Source organism: Anomaloglossus baeobatrachus, chromosome 9, assembly GCF_048569485.1.
Source record: "Anomaloglossus baeobatrachus isolate aAnoBae1 chromosome 9, aAnoBae1.hap1, whole genome shotgun sequence".
Classification (NCBI taxonomy): Eukaryota; Metazoa; Chordata; class Amphibia; order Anura; family Aromobatidae; genus Anomaloglossus; species Anomaloglossus baeobatrachus.
In genome coordinates, this window is record NC_134361.1 from 33,323,842 (window position 1) to 33,342,891 (window position 19,050).

Below are 19,050 nucleotides of genomic sequence, written 5' to 3' on the forward strand. Positions count from 1 at the left end.
GATGCTAGGGAGCTTAGGGTAGAGACTCAGCTGAATTGCAGGTGTCCTCTCTCCCTATCACCAGGGCCTTCCTTCCATACCATCCCCATGGTCACCTGGACGCTGAGCATTTGTATGCTCTGGCAAACCAATTATGCTACTCTCAGCCTAGGCAGCAAAAACCTGCTGACAGATTCCCTTTAAATTATCAAAACTGGGCATGTTTATAGCCACCACTAGGGGCAGAATACTGTGTACACCAACATATAAGACCACCCCACCAGAATTGAGCAACTTAAATGCCACTGTCAGAAAGCGGCAGCGGCATTAAAGGGGTTACACAGCTCCAATTGCTGCTGTTAGAGTCAGGTGCTGGCTGTATAACACAGCTGACACCTGCCCTGTATGAAGCAGGATTCACACACCAACACCCTGTCAATGACAAATGATTACATACTGCAGATTGAAGGTGTTATCACTTAGGATAAGTCATCAATATCAGATCGGTGAGGGTCCGACTCCTGCCTCCACCAATCAGCTGATGTGCAGAAGTGTAAGCGCGCCATACATTGTGTAGTGGCCATAAATGGTACTGCAAGCCCCATCCTATTCACTTGTATTGGAGAGAACTTGCAGTACCAATCACAGCCACTACACCGTGTACGGCGCTGTTCCATTTCCAATGCACCACAGTCTCTTCGATCAGCTGATCGGTGGGGGGGGCAGTAGTCGGACCCCCATAGATATGATATTGATGATACGTTATCAATAATGAAGTCCCAGAAAACATGTTTAAAACTCTGTGAACCTTAGAATGACTCTAAGTTACAACTAGATCTCTGTGAACTATAACAAGGACATATAACTCACCGCAGATCCCGTGGTTATGTGCACCGGAGCCCTGGGATTTGTATAAGGAGCCTGGAGGGATCCATTATAAACCTGCAATGAACAGCGGTCTGAATAGGAAATCTTTGCATAGCGCCGATCCTCATACTCATCACTGTCTGATGGGGTCTCCGGGGGGTCAGCTCTGCAGTCATTACTAAACCGGTAAAGGTGGTACTACGGAGAGTATAGAGGATCAAACCCGTGAGGGTAGACGCCAAATATAGGAGCCCCTGAGGCAGATCAGACTGTCTCATGGTACGTATGTTATGTCTGCTACTTGGTGATGTCACAGCAATTTACTGGAGAAACCCACTGGTGATGTCATAGTGTCCTACCTGAGCGAAATCCACTTCTGACATCATAAATGTTGGCAGAATGCAGCCTCTTGGGGTGTTTTAATAGATTACCAGTCTGATATCTACTGTGATGTCACAGCTAACTGACTGACAAACTCATGTGTGATGTCATAACGGCCAACTAATGGAAACCTACTGTGATGTCATACCAGATAATTTGTCTGAAACTCACCGTGATGTCATTGCAGCTTACATACCTGAAACATACTGTGATGTCATTCTATCCTTCCTGCTTGAAACCAGCTGTGATGTCATAGTAGCGTAACTGCCTGAAGCCTACCATGATGTCATAGTATCCTACCTGCCTGAAACCAGCTGTGATGTCATAGTATCCTACCTGCCTGAATTTACTGTGATGTCATAGTATCCTACCTGCCTGAATTTACTGTGATGTCATAGTATCCTACCTGCCTGAATTTACTATGATGTCATAGTATCCTACCTGCCTGAATTTACTATGATGTCATAGTATCCTACCTGCCTGAATTTACTATGATGTCATAGTATCCTACCTGCCTGAATTTACTATGATGTCATAGTATCCTACCTGCCTGAAACCAACTGTGATGTCATAGTATCCTACCTGCCTGAAACCAACTGTGATGTCATAGTATCCTACCTGCCTGAAATTTACTGTGATGTCATAGTATCCTACCTGCCTGAATTTACTGTGATGTCATAGTATCCTACCTGCCTGAATTTACTGTGATGTCATAGTATCCTACCTGCCTGAATTTACTGTGATGTCATAGTATCCTACCTGCCTGAATTTACTGTGATGTCATAGTATCCTACCTGCCTGAAATTTACTGTGATGTCATAGTATCCTACCTGCCTGAAACCAACTGTGATGTCATAGTATCCTACCTGCCTGAAATTTACTGTGATGTCATAGTATCCTACCTGCCTGAAACCAACTGTGATGTCATAGTATCCTACCTGCCTGAAATTTACTGTGATGTCATAGTATCCTACCTGCCTGAATTTACTGTGATGTCATAGTATCCTACCTGCCTGAATTTACTGTGATGTCATAGTATCCTACCTGCCTGGATTTACTGTGATGTCATAGTATCCTACCTGCCTGAAATTTACTGTGATGTCATAGTATCCAACTGCCTGAAACCAACTGTGATGTCATAGTATCCTACCTGCCTGAAATTTACTGTGATGTCATAGTATCCTACCTGCCTGAAACCAACTGTGATGTCATAGTATCCTACCTGCCTGAAATTTACTGTGATGTCATAGTATCCTACCTGCCTGAATTTACTGTGATGTCATAGTATCCTACCTGCCTGAATTTACTGTGATGTCATAGTATCCTACCTGCCTGAAACCAACTGTGATGTCATAGTATCCTACCTGCCTGAAATTTACTGTGATGTCATAGTATCCTACCTGCCTGAATTTACTGTGATGTCATAGTATCCTACCTGCCTGAAACCAACTGTGATGTCATAGTATCCTACATGCCTGAAATTTACTGTGATGTCATAGTATCCTACCTGCCTGAATTTACTGTGATGTCATAGTATCCTACCTGCCTAAAATTTACTGTGATGTCATAGTATCCTACCTGCCTGAAATTTACTGTGATGTCATAGTATCCTACCTGCCTGAAATTTACTGTGATGTCATAGTATCCTACCTGCCTGAATTTACTGTGATGTCATAGTATCCTACCTGCCTGAATTTACTGTGATGTCATAGTATCCTACCTGCCTGAAATTTACTGTGACGTCACAGCTATCACGAGGAGGATTTTACAAACATCGCTGACTGTCATGGCGGCGTCAGGATATGTGGGGTCTACAGATTCTGGCACTCTGCCTGCTAACTACTTTGATGTCTATGATCAGACTCTTGCATCAATTCACAGACCTGTAGTCTATAGGCAGGCTAGCAAGAGTTAATCTCTGCTGGGCTTCTTGTTAGTCTCCTTTGATCACATGCTGTGGGGGAGCCAGTCACTTTCTCTCCCTTCCTATATATGCTGGCTGGACTATTCCATTAGTGCCAGCTATAGCTTCTCTATACTGGTCTAGTGAGCTGTTGTGATCCAGACTTACTGGTGGTTGTAGTTCTTTATACCTATGAGCAGTTGTGGTTTTAGCCCATATTGTTCTTTTGTTGCTGCCTTACTGCTCTTGCTTTTCTCCTTAGTTTCTTATGGTTTATTCCTGTGTGTCTGAGTTTTGGTTTTTCCCTGTCTTTGTCTGTGTTGGCAACTTGGCATCACACTCCTGCACCTTCCATCCTTGGGGAAAACAGTTTAGTGCTGGTCAGGAGAATAGTAAGGCATGGGACTCTCTACCATCAGGGGTAATCCGGAGGTTAGGGATAGCCTGAGGGACAGTATAAGAGCCCCTTGTCCCTCGCTATCCATCAGTCACATCGAGACAACAGCTAACTGACTGACTATGTCATAACGACCTAGTTAAAGTAAACCTACTGTGATGTCATACCTGATAAATTGTCTGAAACTCACCATGATGTCATAGCATCACCCGCGTAACTGTAATATCGCATGTTATAATGTGCAGTAGACTCACCGTACAGTTGTATACAGGCCACATCCGCTCGTAGGAATGCTCATGTGCCCAGATTTCCAAGTCCACCCCTAAAACATATGCATGTAATTAGTATAAATACTGATGTATGACCACTGCGCCATTATACATGGGCTGATTTTTGCATCAGTAAAGCTGAACATAGCTGACCAATAACAAAGGGTAATCGGCGTGGATTGTGCCGGGGGATGATCCAGCTGACTATGCATTTTTCTGCAGCGCCCACTACAGGTGAATTGTAGTATTACACGCTGGCTTTGTGTTCAGTGTCTGAAACTTGTGTCTCTACGTTTTCGTAGACATCTCAATGACAGAAATAATATCAGAAGAGTAAGGATTGTATCCTCTTATTATATTCAGAAATGACATATCTATTACTATACCATATTTATAGAATAGATCCTCCAACGCGTACTGTCCACCCGGCAGTCCAGTCCTGGTCTACAAAATAGATCACGAAATGTGTTAGTGGAGGAGTCAACGAGATCCATAGGAGATATCTATATACCTGAAACATCAAGGTGTAGAGAACAATCCAGACCCATTCTCTAAAAACATCCCCACACGGCCCGAGGCAGAAGTTGCTCCAAGAATTGGGTCATGTATGAAGGGTTTTTGATATTAGTAAGACATCTGACCTCACCTGTCCAGGGCCTATGGATGTGATTCAGGGGTTCTCCTCAAGACCCCTCCGTGAACCTAAGCAGGATACCACTTCCAGAGTGGTGGATCCAGAGAGACCTTGTATTATATGGTCATCGTTCATGAGTCTGGTGGGCATAAACTTGAGTTAGCTCTTGGCCCAATGCTCATTTGATTGACAGATATACGTCCAATCGATACTCATGCATGCTGTGTTCAAATGAGCATGTGGCACACAGAGTTTTGCACAAAAGTCTCCGACTGTCATGGCGGAATCAGGTTCTGTTCACATTGCAGAGTCTGAGACTCTGTTCGATGGTTTCTCTGGTGTTTCTGATCAAATCAGGCAGATCCAGGTGTAAAACTACTGTCTGTTCATTCATAGACAGGTTAGCAAGAGTTAACCTATGCTTGCCTGCTCGTTAGGCATCTTTGATCACATGTTGTAAGGAAGCCAATCACTTCTGCTCCTCTCGTTTTTAGGCTGGAGGAAATTTTCTACCTACGCCGACTATAGTTTATGCTGTGTTCTTCTGTAAGTTCTGGTGTCACAAACTTGCTAAAGAAAGCATTGTTTTGTGCTTTGTGTTGATGTGGAGTTACCCATGGCCTTTTTGTTTCCACCCTGCTCTTGTTTTCCTCCTAATCTCTTATTGTCTTATACCTCTGTGTGTGCGTGTTGTGTGACAGAGATTTGGTTTCCTCTGTTTGTCTATTTCTGTGGGTTAAATCACACTCCTGTCCCGACCCCCTCTGGGGGAGGGGGTGGGTTTATAAGATCAGGCTGGTCTAGAGCAAGACCAAGAAGGAGACTCAGACATTCCCACCATTAGAGGTACCTCTGAGAATAGGGATAGCACAAGGCTTCCTAGTCTGCAGGTCAGCATTGGAGCCCCGGCTTCCCGCTATCCCTATAGTCCCTCGTGGCAGCATTCATGTGTGTTCTGCAAAGAGAAAGGGGAGCAATCCTCTGCCAGTCGCCTCTTTCTCCTCTAGGCATCCCTACCAGCCGCTTAGCTCCTAGAAGGACTAAAGAATCAGGTGTTAAAATTCATCATCCTTCCAGATCCCAGGAGAGAGTGGGGGAGGCCACCATATAAATTAGATGGTCAAACGTTCCTGCTGAAATTGGCAGGTTCAGACAACTAATCTCTATGATGTATGATGGAGGTAAGTCTTTTGTCTCAAGAAGAAAGTCAATTGGCCAATTTCAGTGGGATTAGCCAACTATCTAATATGTATGGGGTCTCCCAATTGTCACCAGACAGATGGTGTTGAGGGAGAGAAGTATCGGCACGTTGCGATTTCAACGCTTTCATTCTCTTTCTAAAATGGGAATTAAGCCACTGCCCGGGGAGTGTGGCGGCTTTTTTCTCCTCTCTCCCAACTGAAAACAGATGAACATTTAGCCAAAAAATGCACTCGTGTGTAGGGGAGCCAGCCGGGAGAGGTAGCTGTCTGCCGGATGAGCATTAGGCCAAGAGGTGTCTAGTGTACGGCCAACTTTAGGCTATTATTAGTCATACCCCTTCTAATCCATCCATCTTTTCCATCGTTTTCTTACATCCTCCTCCTCTATTCGACGTCTCATCGCTTTTCATTCTGTCCCGCCGGCTTACCGTACTATCTAGCTGGACACAGTCATCACTGTTGAAGTTGGTGCAGTACATGGGTCGGTGAGCCGTCGTAATGATCCATGGCCGCTCAGAACGATGAACCGAGTTGGTGGCCTCCTGCAGACAATAAAACATCAGTAAGTCATGAACCTGTACAAAGTGTCCGGTGCTAGCCTCCGAGTGCTGTATACAGTACAGGGGGCTATGGGGGACCCTTGGCAGGACCGTGATGAAATTTCACCAATGGAAGACTATGCTCCCAAAGTTTTGCATTCCAGGACATTGTGTATTTTTTGAATAACTTAATATAAATTTCTGCCTTTTACCCTCATAACACTATTAGATCCAACATACTTTATGAATCAACCCCTTGCTGGCATCGGCTTTATAGATTCAATATATAGCACTCAAGTACACCCCCATATTATGGCACAGTGGGTTCAGGAGCTGTATGCTCCCCAAACTGGTACAAATCATCCATCCATCAAACAGAAGAAAGAAACCTTGCATCCGAACCTGAAGATCTTTCTGCAGCCAGCGATACTGCTCGGCCACCAGTTCTTGGCCATACTTGAGATAGAAATAGACCTCGGTGGAGAAGGAGATGATGTGAGCCGGTCCTAGGTCCCAGCTGGTAAAATAACAACACATTGATATCTAATGTCCTCATGTCACCATGTATTTTTATGGCAGCACAACCACTGTCCGCTCACCTGTACCACAGACCTTCGGTATTTCCCGGCATGGAAAACCGGTTTCGATAGTTGGAGAAGTTACTATAACAGAAAAATGCGGGGATGGGGATGTAAAAATGGTAAAAACTGAATCAAGTCTACATGCCATGTCCAGCCGGCATACGGTAGGTGGGCATCCATGCTACAAATTTTTGGTGGGGTCCAAGAACTGAAAATCAACAAATAATGGCAGTGATATAGGTCACAACTCACTATTTCTCTTCGTGGTTTCCAGGACTTGTCATGTAGGGAACGTAAGCTGCCACCGACTCGATCTGTCGCATGAACTCATCACCTACTTGAGCGTCATCCTAGAAGAAAGGTGTGACCTAACTATAACAGATATAACTATAACCAAGACATAGCTAGCATTGGCATATTGTTACTCTATGCTGATAAATAGGGATCTGTGGTTTACGGTAGAGTTTTCTATTTTTTACATTTCTCAACATTTTCAATATCTCTTCGTTCTTGATGTGATGTTTTTCATAGTTGAGAATTTAGTACAATTGTATCCACGATAATTTCAGCATAATATATCAGCAGCCCAGCTCTCCCTTCTTTTTGAAAGCTCGTTACAATTCATAGGCTTGATATCCAGGGTTGCTATCCTGGACACCGCCTATGGACAAAAGGGACGCTGTTCCTTGAAGAAATTAGCTATCTTTTTAGCGTATCAGCAGGACATAAAGATATTTTACCTCGTCCATATCATAGGCAAAATCACCTGCAAGAAATAGAAACAGAAAGGACGTTATTTTGGGGAGAGACCTGCACCTTATATTGTCCCCAGTTTTACACCTCCTGGATTGATTTACATGTCTATAGGCGTTTCATCAGTATTTGGTGTAATAGAGTGCGGGGTACTGGCCTCCATTTCATCTCTTCACTGTGTATACCCTGCATGCCACCATAGTTGGCTTGTGGACAAGACATATAGCTGCCAGGAATTGGGACTCTTTGTGAGAGAGGAACCACCTCCAAGACTCTTCAGGATATTAAGCAAGAGGCGATATCCATATGGCTTTTCCATCGGCATCCGACACATGCGCAGTGAAGCGAGATGAACTGGCCTTGGCTTGATCTTCACGCTACATTCAATGCTACCGAAGCTGGCTTGTGATGATGTATACTGGCAAAAGGAATGTCAGCCAATTCAAAAAGGGGCTGGCCAGTGTAACTGTATGGCAGACAAGAACCACCTCTGTGACTCTTCAGGGTAATTAACAGTAGGCACTATGTCCTCTTGCTTCCGGGACAGTGAAAAATTCTGGCCTCCGCTTCTGCTCTGCTCTGCGCATGCGCTGTTTGATATCATTGCTAGCTTGTGATGACGAATACAGGTGAAAGGAATGTCAGTAAAGCCAGAAAGGGGCTGGCCGGTGTAATTGTATGACAGACAAGAACCACCTCTGTGGGTCTTCAGGGTAATTAGCAGTAGGCACCATGTCCCTCTTGCTGCAGGCACAGAGAAGTGATTCTGGCCTGTGTCTCTTTTCCGTACTGCGCATGCGCTGTTTGACCCCATTGCTAGCTTATGATGACGTATACTGGCAAAAGAAAGGTCAATCAAGCCAGAAAGGGGCTGGTTGGTGTAATTGTATGGCAGACGAGAACCACCTCTGTGGGTCTTCAGGGTAATTAGCAGTAGGCACCATGTCACTCTTGCTGCAGGCACAGTGAAGCGATTCTGGCCTTTGCTCCTTCTCCGCTCTGCGCATGCGCCGTTTGCCACCATAGCTGGTTTGTGATGATGTATCAGAGCCAAAAAGAAATGTCAATCAAGGCAAGAAGGATCCAGGCAAAGTGTTTGGGAGACAGAAACCCCCTCCATGACTTTTCAAGGTAGATTACATGTATGTGACCTCCCTAACACTATTGTGCAACATTGGTATTTCTGCAATTCCCTAATAATTTCTAAAAATTAACCCTATAACTTAACCCTAAATGTCAAGTACTTACCAACATGAAGTATGGCATCATACATTTCCATTTGCGTCTCCTTCTGGAGCCTCGATAAGGACTGAGCGTTGTCGTTTCCCATATCCCCATACACAGCCAAGCGGGGTCCCCACGATGAACCAACCTGCAGCGCTCGGAAGGAAAACTGAGGACTCCAACCAAGAGAACTGCCGCAGTGATAAACTAAGGGCAAGAATTGTAAAAAATAAGTGTCAAATAAAAATATTGACCTGGCCCAGCTGTCAATCATCCGCAAGTGTACACAGTATCTAATGGAGTCTGGGGGTAGTCAGGAAGCCTCACTCTTCTCCTTGACTAGCATTAATACTGCAGCTCTGCTTTTTCAGGCAGGCTGCGGAGTACAAGTACAAGCCCACCTGTAGGTGTAGTCCGTGCTGGGAGCCATAACTCCCATTACAGCAAGGACACAATGATTATGACCTAGAAATAATAAATCATCAGTGAGAAAAACAAGGTTCTCAGAAATATACTGAGATAAACGAGCCGCAGTATGGCAGGTGGCCCCAAACTGGCCGTAATTCACTCTCAGACCAAGGAGACTGTTAGGCAGATGATGGCAGATGATGGATATATGGCACGGTGCAGGGTGTATGGTATTTGTCCGTATACAGCACATCACATATTTTAAGGCCGTAAACTACACCCGTGGATTACTCCCTTATGATCGCCATGAAATATTGCTGCTTTATAGAAGAAGTCAAAGATGACTGTATGATTATCACTGGTTAGGGATTTCACACATGGAGGATGATGAGTGATAGTGGTGACGATTCCAAATACCTCCCGGACAGCAAAAAATAACAAAAGCGTTTGGCACCATGAAGCGGGCCATGATCACCAACGATCAGCCGTATCACAAGGGTATGTTGGAGATAGGAAGAAAAAGCGAGGAAGATCCAGCAACCTCAGAGAGATATTCAGTCCATATTAAAACCGCATTTATTGGGAAAAAAATGAAAAAAGGGGGATAAAATAATTACATGATGGTATTATCCAGCTCTACGCGTTTCGAGTAAAAACACTCTGTTAGGCCCCCTTCACACATCCGTGATTCTGGTACGTACGACGTCCGTTTTCATATCTACACGGACATACGCAGCCCCATATCCCTGTTTTCTCACGGACATGTGCCCGTTTGAAGCACATGCATGTCCATGTGCTCCACACGGCGAAATGTCTCTTTTTCTCCGGCAGCACGGGTGTCACACAGATCGCAACACTGATGTGATCCATGTGACACGTACCGGAGTAAGCACGTGTCTTTGAAATAAAATAATTTTCTATACTCTCTGTCTCCAGCTCTGCAGTCTTCGGCGGTGCTGTCACTTGTTTCTGGGCCCACTCATTATGCTCATGCATATTCACTGCAAGGCGGACCCAGAATCAGCAGCGCCGGAGACCGCAGCGCCAGGGACAGAGTATAGAAGTTCCTGCTCTTCATTGGCTAGCACAGATAGTACACAGACAATACACGCTGAACACACACATGTAACATACACCTACACCACAGACCGTGAAAACGTGATAAAAAATTGCATTCCACTCAGATCCATGTTACTCTCATCTGCGAGTATTTTCTCAGCCCTAATCGGACTGAGAAAACAATTGCAGCATGCTGCGGGTGAAATCCGATCCATCTTCACTTGCACCCATACAAGTCTATAGGTGTGAGAGAAACATCGCACTGCACTTGGATGACACCGAAGTGCAGTGCGATAATTGCATCAGCTGAGTATGGAGGAGACAGGGAGCTTAATCCTTCCCTCTCCTCCGCAGCGCCTGCCTTCTCCTCCACAGCTGCGATCCGATTGCAGGATCGGATCACCGCTGCATGACACTCTGCTTACACTCGCAGCACAGCGGGAGCCAAGAGCCGCATCCGATACACTCGCATCGGATGCCATATGCTCGTGTGACCACAGCCTAAGGCTATGTGCGCACTTTCAGTTTTCACCTGCGTTTCAGGTGCGTTTAGCATCAGTTTTGAACTGCAGCGTTTTTGTGCCCAAATGCATGCGTTTTGGTTTTCCATTAAAGACAATGAGAATTCATGATTTCTTGTCCGCACTTTGCGTTTCCAAACGCATCTCAAAATTTGCATAAGTTTGGTCAAAAACCATGCATTCAGAAAAGGACTCTGTCAATTGTTTTTGCCATTTGTGGTGCGTTTTCTTAACATTAAGTCAATGAGAAGTAGCAAAAAGCAAGAAATATCAAAATTCCTGCGTTTTACCTGCTTTTTCATTGCAGAAAACATGCATTTTGGACTACCAAAACACATGCTTTTTGAACTTCAAAATAATGATTTGATATGTCCCTTTACACACACACATAATCCGACAATTAAATGTAAGAATATTATGCATTTATTGCTATTTTACCGATAAAATGTATATTAACGCTATAATTTTATTAAATATATCTTTTTCTATTATTTTTCCCATTAATATAGATTTGTCCCTTTTTTTTCTCTTTTTTCATTCTGTTTGACTATTTAATCTTTATTTAGCAGTGTCTTGATGTTCAAAACGCATCTGTGAAAACGCATGTGGAAACGCATGGAAAAAGCGCTAAAAAGGCATCTAAAACGCGGTAAATACGCATGCGTTTTCAGCGCTAAATTTCTGAAAAAGGCAACTTTGGCTAAATCAATTAAGGCTAAAACGTGCGTTTACAACTGCATGTAGGACGACGGAAAGTGCGCACATAGCCTTAAAGGGATTCTCTACTTATAGGAAATCATGGTCCCCAGTTTGATATAAAAACAAACAAATCGGCCTTTAATCATTTACCCCAGGTCCAGCTCTGAATATCTGGTATTGCCTATTGTCTTCGCTGACGCATGGTTTGTTTATTATACCAAGATTTTCTGAAAAGGGACAACCCCTGGTAGTCCTGGTGGACTAGAGTGGTAGAATGGTAGTCCTGGTGAACTAGAGTGAGATTCATCACCTTGTCACAGGACAGTTACGGTAATAACAGTATGATCAGTGGAGGTATAAGTATTGGGGTGGAGGTCCGACTTCTGAGAACGGGGGTCCTGTGTTTCATGTGTGAATGGATTGGTAGTATGTACGGCAGACTCCCCGTTATTCATTGCAGTGGTAGTGCACGTGTGTGACTACTGTTCCTGTAGACAGTGATTAGAGCAGTGGTCCCCCATGTGCACTACCGTAAGTGGACTTCATTATTCCCCAGATTGGGGGGAAGCCCTATGGTCAGACCCCAATCAATCATTTTTCGCCGATATAGCCTAAATAGAAAAATAAGCCTTGTAGCCCATAGCAACCAATCACAGCACAGCTTTCATTTTACCAGAGTAGTTTAATAAATATAAGATGTACTCTGATTGGTTGCTATGGACAACAAAAAACAGTTTTGAGAAATGAGGCCTATTACGATCTATCATCGAGAGAAATGCATCTTTTGTTGCCCATAGCAACCAATTACAGTGCAGCTTTCATTTTACCAGACTAGCTTAATAATTATAAGATGTGCTCTGATTGGTTGCTATAGACAACAAAAACAGTTTGGAGAAATGAGGCCTATTATGAACTATCATTGTGGCCCTAAGAGAAAAACAGTTTTTTGTTGCCCGTAGCAACCAATTACATAAGCCCGGCTTGTATATTTTTTTAACCCTGATCTAATAGTATGTCCTCATAACGGTGCTCATGAATGTAGCTGTGTCATGGCAGCTACGGGTCGCCATGGCATCTGAGGGCTAATGAAAGCCGCCATCATCCTCCTATGAAACCCAGCCTGTGGCTGAGCTTCATTGAAGATTTGGTATCACCCTATCTATAAGGCTATGTGCACATGCTGCAGATTTGGTGCAGAAATTTCCTGCATCAAATATGCACTGTTTGGCATGCGTTTTTGATGTTTTTTTTCTATATTTTTTTTTTAGTGAAATCAATGGCTGTAAGGGCTAAAAAACACAGGAAAAAAAATGCCCCAACAATTGACATGCTGCAGATTTTTTTCTGCACCAAATCTACAAAAAACAAAAAAGTAACATGCGCACAGCGTTTCAGAAATCTCATAGACTTTGCTGGCTTCAGGAGAGGCATGCAGATTCTGGAGCAGATTTCTCAAAAAACGCATACAAAAAATGCATTAAAAAACGCACCGTGTGCACAGGACCTAACACTCCGTTTGTATAAAAACATAAAATGATTTAACCTAAAAGGCAAATGCCGAAAAGAAAACAAAATGAAAACCCCAGTATTGCCTCTTTTCAGTCATTGCCCGTTCCCCCTGAACATGCGCTAAAAAGCATCACAAGTGCTCCAAAACCGGATCAATAAAAACTAAAACCCGGCCCTGCAAAAAAACAAGAACTTATACAGCTCCATTAACAGACAAAGAAAAAAAGATGGATCTCAGAAAGAAGTAAACCAAATTTATTTTTTTATTTGTTTGGGGTTTTGTGTATAAAATTCTCAATTTTTGTTGAACCACAAAATTAAAAAAAAAAATAAAAAATAAAAAAAAAAAGTATATGAAGCTATATGTGCACACTGCAGTTTTGTTACTTCATCAAAAAAACGCTCCTTCTGCTGAAAAATCGCATTAAAAAATGCATGCATTTTTTACGCGTTTTCGGTGCGTTTTAGCCGCATTTTGGTGCGTTTTTGCCCATGTGTTTTTTCACTATATTCAATGGAAAAATGCAAAAATTGACATGCTGCTTCTGTTTTCTGCACCCAAAACAGCAGGCAAAAAAGAAGCATTGTACGGACAGCATTTCTAAGGCTGAGAACGTACTTTGCGTTTTTACCTGCGTTTCTGCAGGGTTTTGATAAGCACCTTTTTGATGCCAAATGGCTTGCGTTTTCATTTTCCAGCAAAATCAATGGTAAAACCTGAATTTCCGACTGCACTTTGCGTTTTAAAACGCTGCGTTTAATTTGCATATTTTGTGGCAAAAACCATGCGTTCAAAGAAGCAACGTGTCAATTGTTTTTGCCATTTCTGCAGCGTTTTGCTAACATTGAAGTCAATGAGAAATGGCAAAAACCAAGATTCCTTAAAATTCCTGCGTTTTGCCTGCTTTTTCAGTGCAGAAAACATGCGTTTTGGACTACCAAAACGCACGGTTTTTGGACATTAACATAATGATTTGCTATCTCCCTTTACACACACACAAAATCCGACAATTAAATTTATGAAAAATATGCATTTATTGCTATATTTCCGATAAAATGTATATTTGCGCTATAATTTTATGAATTACATCTATTTTCTTTTTTTTTCCCATTAATATAGTTTTATTTTTTTTTCTCTTTTTTCATTCTTTTTGACTGTTTAAACTTTATTAGGCAGTGTCTTGATGTTCAAAACGCATCTGTCAAAACGCTGGTGAAAACGCATGTAAAAAGCGCTGAAAACGCATCAAATACGCGGCAAAAACGCATACGTTTTCAGCGCAAAATTCCAGAAAAAGGCAACTTTGGTCAAATTGATTAGGGAAAAAAGGTGCTTCTTGAACTGCAAGTAGGTGAACGCAAAGCACGTGCCTAGCCTTAATTCTCATAGACTTTGCTGGAGAAGGAAATTTATACAGTTTAGGGCACCAAATTGTACCCACAACTGCACCAAAAACACATCAAAAACAGGGCCTAGATCTAGATACGCCTGGAGAATTATATATATATATATATATACATATATATATATATATACATATATATTATATATAATATATATAAAAAATGGCGGAATTGTGTTTTTTTCCCCCCAATATTTCAATAAACTTGTATTTGGAATTCTGTACATTAGGACTGTGGCCCCCTGAAACAGCTGATTGATGAAGTTGCGGAAATTCAGACCCATACCCAATGTAATATACTAATAATGAGTGTTTTTAAGAACTGGATATCTCCTGTAACATCTGTCTGATGAGATTTCACTATAAAAAATATGGCACCAGAGGGGCTTAAAGCAAAAGTAAATGCTCTAAAAAGCTTACAGATTAGAAGAGGAGGAGAACAGCTTGTCTTGCTCAGTTTAAGCTGTGAACACTAAAGTATATAAGCCCAAGTACAGATGTTACAGAACTTACTTTCTTTAGTGGTTGGACACCAGCAGAATTCAGCTAACATACTCGATTACGGCCAGATGACAGCCCCAACTTTGCTACACCTGTATAACAATTAATTGCCGCAAATATTTTTATTTAATTTTTAACCAGTGTAAGTGTCACTGTTCTCCTGAATCCGGCGATGTTTTTCTTTTGTTTCTGGACCTCTCTGTTCCTGAGATATGGCCTACTCTTCCCTGTATATAACTCTAGCCTTAATGAGTGGGTGTGGTCATCAAGGAGTCATCCCCTGAGGAGCTGTGGACCACACCCACTTGATAACAAGACTATATTTTATACAGGTAAAAGTGGTCCATATCGAAGCAACAGAGAAGAGTAAAAATTAAAGAAAAACATTGCCGGATTCAGGAGAACAGCGGCATTTACACTAGATTAAAAGATTACATAATTATTGCAAGTGACAGGTTCTCGTTAAAGAAGTTACTTATAACTATAGTATTCAACAACCTGACTGTCATGATTCCTATGTGCAGAACATTCTGTATTGTTCTGCTATGCTGTCCTGCAGAGCCGGTACATGTTGCCTATGGTGCAGGATAAGTGCTCTTCAGGTTGTTTCACAGCACTGGGTTTCACGTTTTCCTGTGAGAGGCTCTCGCAGATGATTCTCGTTCCCGGTGATTGCCCTGCTTCATTAGGGAGTCTGTTAGCTCAGGACTTCGCCAGTCGTACTTCTTGTTTACAGTTGTGCTGTTGGCTCCCGTGGTGCTCAGTGTTCAGATCTTGGTTTCTCGACCATGGACTGTTGTTTACCTGTCTCTGCCTGACCTCACCATTTCTGTTGTGACTTCCCGGCTTCTGACCTCGGACTTCCTCCTGACCACGTCCCCTCCTGCTCCCTGTATTTTGTACATACACTCCTAGAATCCTGACCTTCGGCTTCTATCTTGGCCTCGTCTCTGTCTGCCCCCCACCCAGTGTATTGTCGTGCCCTACTGGTTTTTGATCTTGGCCTGTCTGACTACTGCTCCATTTACGGCATACAAATAGTGTCTAGCACCACCTTGTGACAGTCATCACACTCACTAGTCTGGTATAAAACAAAGCCCACCTAAGACACAATGAGAAGAGACCACCCCAACCATTCCATCCTCCCGTCATTTCTGATCTTATCTTACCATATTTCTGACCAGGATCCAGATTCTCCAGAGTAACCCGATGGATAAACATCTTTCTATGTTTTGGTCCTCCATCTACAAAGAGGCTGACACTGCCATAAGCAGTGAGATTGAAGGAAGGACGTCCGGGCAGAGGGTTGTATTCTACTACCGACGGGGTCCAGCTGAAGGTGGTCCAGGTCACAGTCATTGTTGCTGGATGACCTGGATGGAAAGTAAGTTCAATGCAATAATTATAAATTATACTGAGCAGTATGATGGATGCCGCCACCAGAGGAAGGAACCATCAGGAGAGATCATCAATACCAATGGGGGGGTCTGACTCTAGGCAGCTGAAGGAGCCGTTCTGCACGGTGCCATACACTGTGTTATGGCGGTAGCAGAAGAATCCACAAATGGAAACCTGTGAAGAAAAAAAAAAACAGAAACATACAAACACAGAGATAAAACAATACACTTACCCTTATTCACCACTTTATTAAGAAAAAAGTCCCACTCAGGTCCCACTTAGTCCAGCGATTCCAATGAACAAGGTCTATGGAGCCTCGTTCTGACACTCCATAGACTTTGCTTACTGACCATTCCAAGCCACACTGCGTTGAGTGATACCCAGTGCCTCTGAAGAGCAGTGACATCAGCAATGTTACAACTGTTCAGAGGTGCTGAGTCTAGTTCACCGCGCGGAGTGACCTGGTGACCCCGTGATGAGCAGTAATGTAGCGCCCCCGAAGCCATCAGGGAGCTACAAGGTACTATATCCCCACCAGGGATGCAGGGCCTACCCCCTTAGGGACCCAGAACCCCAGTGTCGGTAACACAAAAAACCCAGGAAATCCCAATTTTCCCCCAAACAATCCCCCATACAATGGTACATAGCTAGGGTGGGACCAATGGATGGCCGCCTAGAGGTGGAGCCACTCCAGTCCACTAGTTGACCAGGTGGGAGGGGCAGACTGTGGACAGGGAGAGTTGACAGTAATCGGAGTGAGAGTGTGGAGTGTAAAGTGAAAGGTGAAGACTGTCTGACCCGGGTTGATGGGGACCTGGTATCCAGGAGAAGTGGTTGCCAGTGGAGTACGGTGGAGTACTCCCGGAACTACGCACCGACAGGGTACAGGACCCTACGACAGGAAAGAGCTCCAAGCCGACCTGATAACAACTGCACAGCAAGGTGACCATCAAGGACCTTGCTGGCCGTAAGAATTCGAAGACTCAGTAGCAAAGGGAGAACTGAGGACAGGACCAAAGACTCCAACCCCACAGGGTTCACGCTACCGTCAGGCAGCAGAAGTGGACAAACCACAAACCGGGGACCCCCAGTGTTCTATACCACGGGGACCCACTTACCAGAGACAGGTGCAGGGGAAGAAGGTACCAGAGAACTAAACTGGCACTGGGACGAACGGGACCAGCCGGCCTCGGGCAACCAGTTAACATCTACCAGCAGTGAGTAAACCAGTTGCACTATACCTCTGTGTGGACTCTTTCTTCCGACGCCCACTACACCATATATCCTCTGGGGAAAGCCATACTTGCGGAGGGACTACCATTCTAGCTGCCAATACCATCAGCCCCAGTAGAGAAATTCTGCAGCGGCAGTTCCCTACACTTAGCCGCAACACCGCAAGTGGCGTCACAAGTGAACATTACCTTATTCTCCCCTGTAAATATCCACATTACAAAAAGGGTCCAGGGCACGGAATCGGGTAACGGCCACCACCGTGAGTTCCTGAAAAACCTATTCTGCCCGGAACCGAGTACCCCTTATCCCTGAGTGCTACAGTAACGTTACTGATGTCACTGCTCTTCATAGGCACCGGTATCATGCAGTGCAGCGTAACCCTGGAATTGCCTATAAGCAAAGTCTATGGAGTGTCAGAATGATGCGCCATAGACTTTGTTTGATGGAATCGCTGAACTATGTGGGACCTGAGTGGGATTTTTTATTTCTTTTTGAATTAAGTGAATTAAGGTAAATGTCTTGTTTTATTTCTCTGTGTTTGTATTTTTTTTCTAGGTTTCCATTTGTGGACTATGATGGATTTCCTGGACTACGGCGGACCTGCTTGTTTTTTTATTTTATTAATAAAGTGATGAACGAAGGGAGGGAAAGTGTTGGAGAGTGTTTATTTCAACAAAGTATTTTTCTCTGTGTTTTTTTTTTTTATTATTATTTTTATTATTATTTTTATTATTATTATTATTATTATTATTATTAGGTTAGTAATGAGGGTGTCTGATAGACGCCTATCCATTACTAACCCCAGGGCTTGATGCCAGCTGACAATTCACAGCTGACATCAACCAGCAAACCATTACATTATCAATCTTTACACATCTTTAACAGGTAAAAAATATTCATTTCAGTGTTCTGTGTTTTATTCCTGTACATGACACACGTTTTTTTTATGCAAAATTACAGTCCACTTTATGGCCGATGCTCACCTGTATATGAGAGGTGCACCTGCTCAGGCTGGTACCACCCAATGCTGGCGCTGCTTACGACCATGACGATCGCGCACAGGGGTAGAATAGACGTCCTCATCCTGCCTGATAAAAGGAACAGATCAGTTCAGTAAGGCCATATACAAATACCTAATTTCCCAATGTACAGGATCATTGGTTGAAAAACCATAAGGGTCCAATCACACAACCAGCATCCCCCCCCATTCTGCACTCCAAGACGCGGATGAGAGTGCTTGTAATTTCAATAACAGGGGGAGAAAAGTGGACGCCCGTCATCACTAGCACCACTCATCTAAATGACAAAAAACAAACAGGATGGATTAAAATCAAATGTATGTCTAACATTTTTTGCTCAAATTTTGCAACATTTTAGAGGAATGTGCGATTATTTGTACTAAACGGTCAAAAAAAGGTTAAAGCACCACTCCAGTGGGTTTTTTTTTTCAGCACTGGAGTGGCGCTTTAAATCTAAGTCCCCTGCAGCTGGCCTTATACTCACCCTCATGCATTTTCATCCTTGCACAAGTCACAAGGTCTCAGTGTAAGTCTATGAGATCCAGAATGAGGCTCTCATAGACTTGTATTG

At 43.4% G+C, this 19,050-nt stretch overlaps 1 protein-coding gene across 3 annotated transcripts in view; it reads right to left on the reverse strand.

The window, feature by feature from the left end:
* Positions 1-19,050, reverse strand: part of ACP7 (acid phosphatase 7, tartrate resistant (putative)) — a 32,941-nt gene that overhangs the window by 3,685 nt on the left and 10,206 nt on the right. For 2 of the 3 annotated variants that reach the window (XM_075323490.1, XM_075323489.1), the window contains exons 2-12: positions 18,444-18,548; positions 15,999-16,202; positions 8,754-8,936; positions 7,493-7,518; positions 7,005-7,102; positions 6,771-6,833; positions 6,574-6,688; positions 6,061-6,174; positions 4,183-4,240; positions 3,782-3,849; positions 850-921 (exon numbers count right to left, since the gene is read on the reverse strand). In XM_075323490.1, coding sequence (XP_075179605.1) covers positions 850-921; positions 3,782-3,849; positions 4,183-4,240; positions 6,061-6,174; positions 6,574-6,688; positions 6,771-6,833; positions 7,005-7,102; positions 7,493-7,518; positions 8,754-8,936; positions 15,999-16,202; positions 18,444-18,543 — 1,101 coding nt within the window. In that variant the 5' untranslated portion in view covers positions 18,544-18,548. The remainder of the gene's footprint in view (positions 1-849; positions 922-3,781; positions 3,850-4,182; positions 4,241-6,060; positions 6,175-6,573; positions 6,689-6,770; positions 6,834-7,004; positions 7,103-7,492; positions 7,519-8,753; positions 8,937-15,998; positions 16,203-18,443; positions 18,549-19,050) is intronic. The other variant, XM_075323491.1, reaches the window with a different exon arrangement.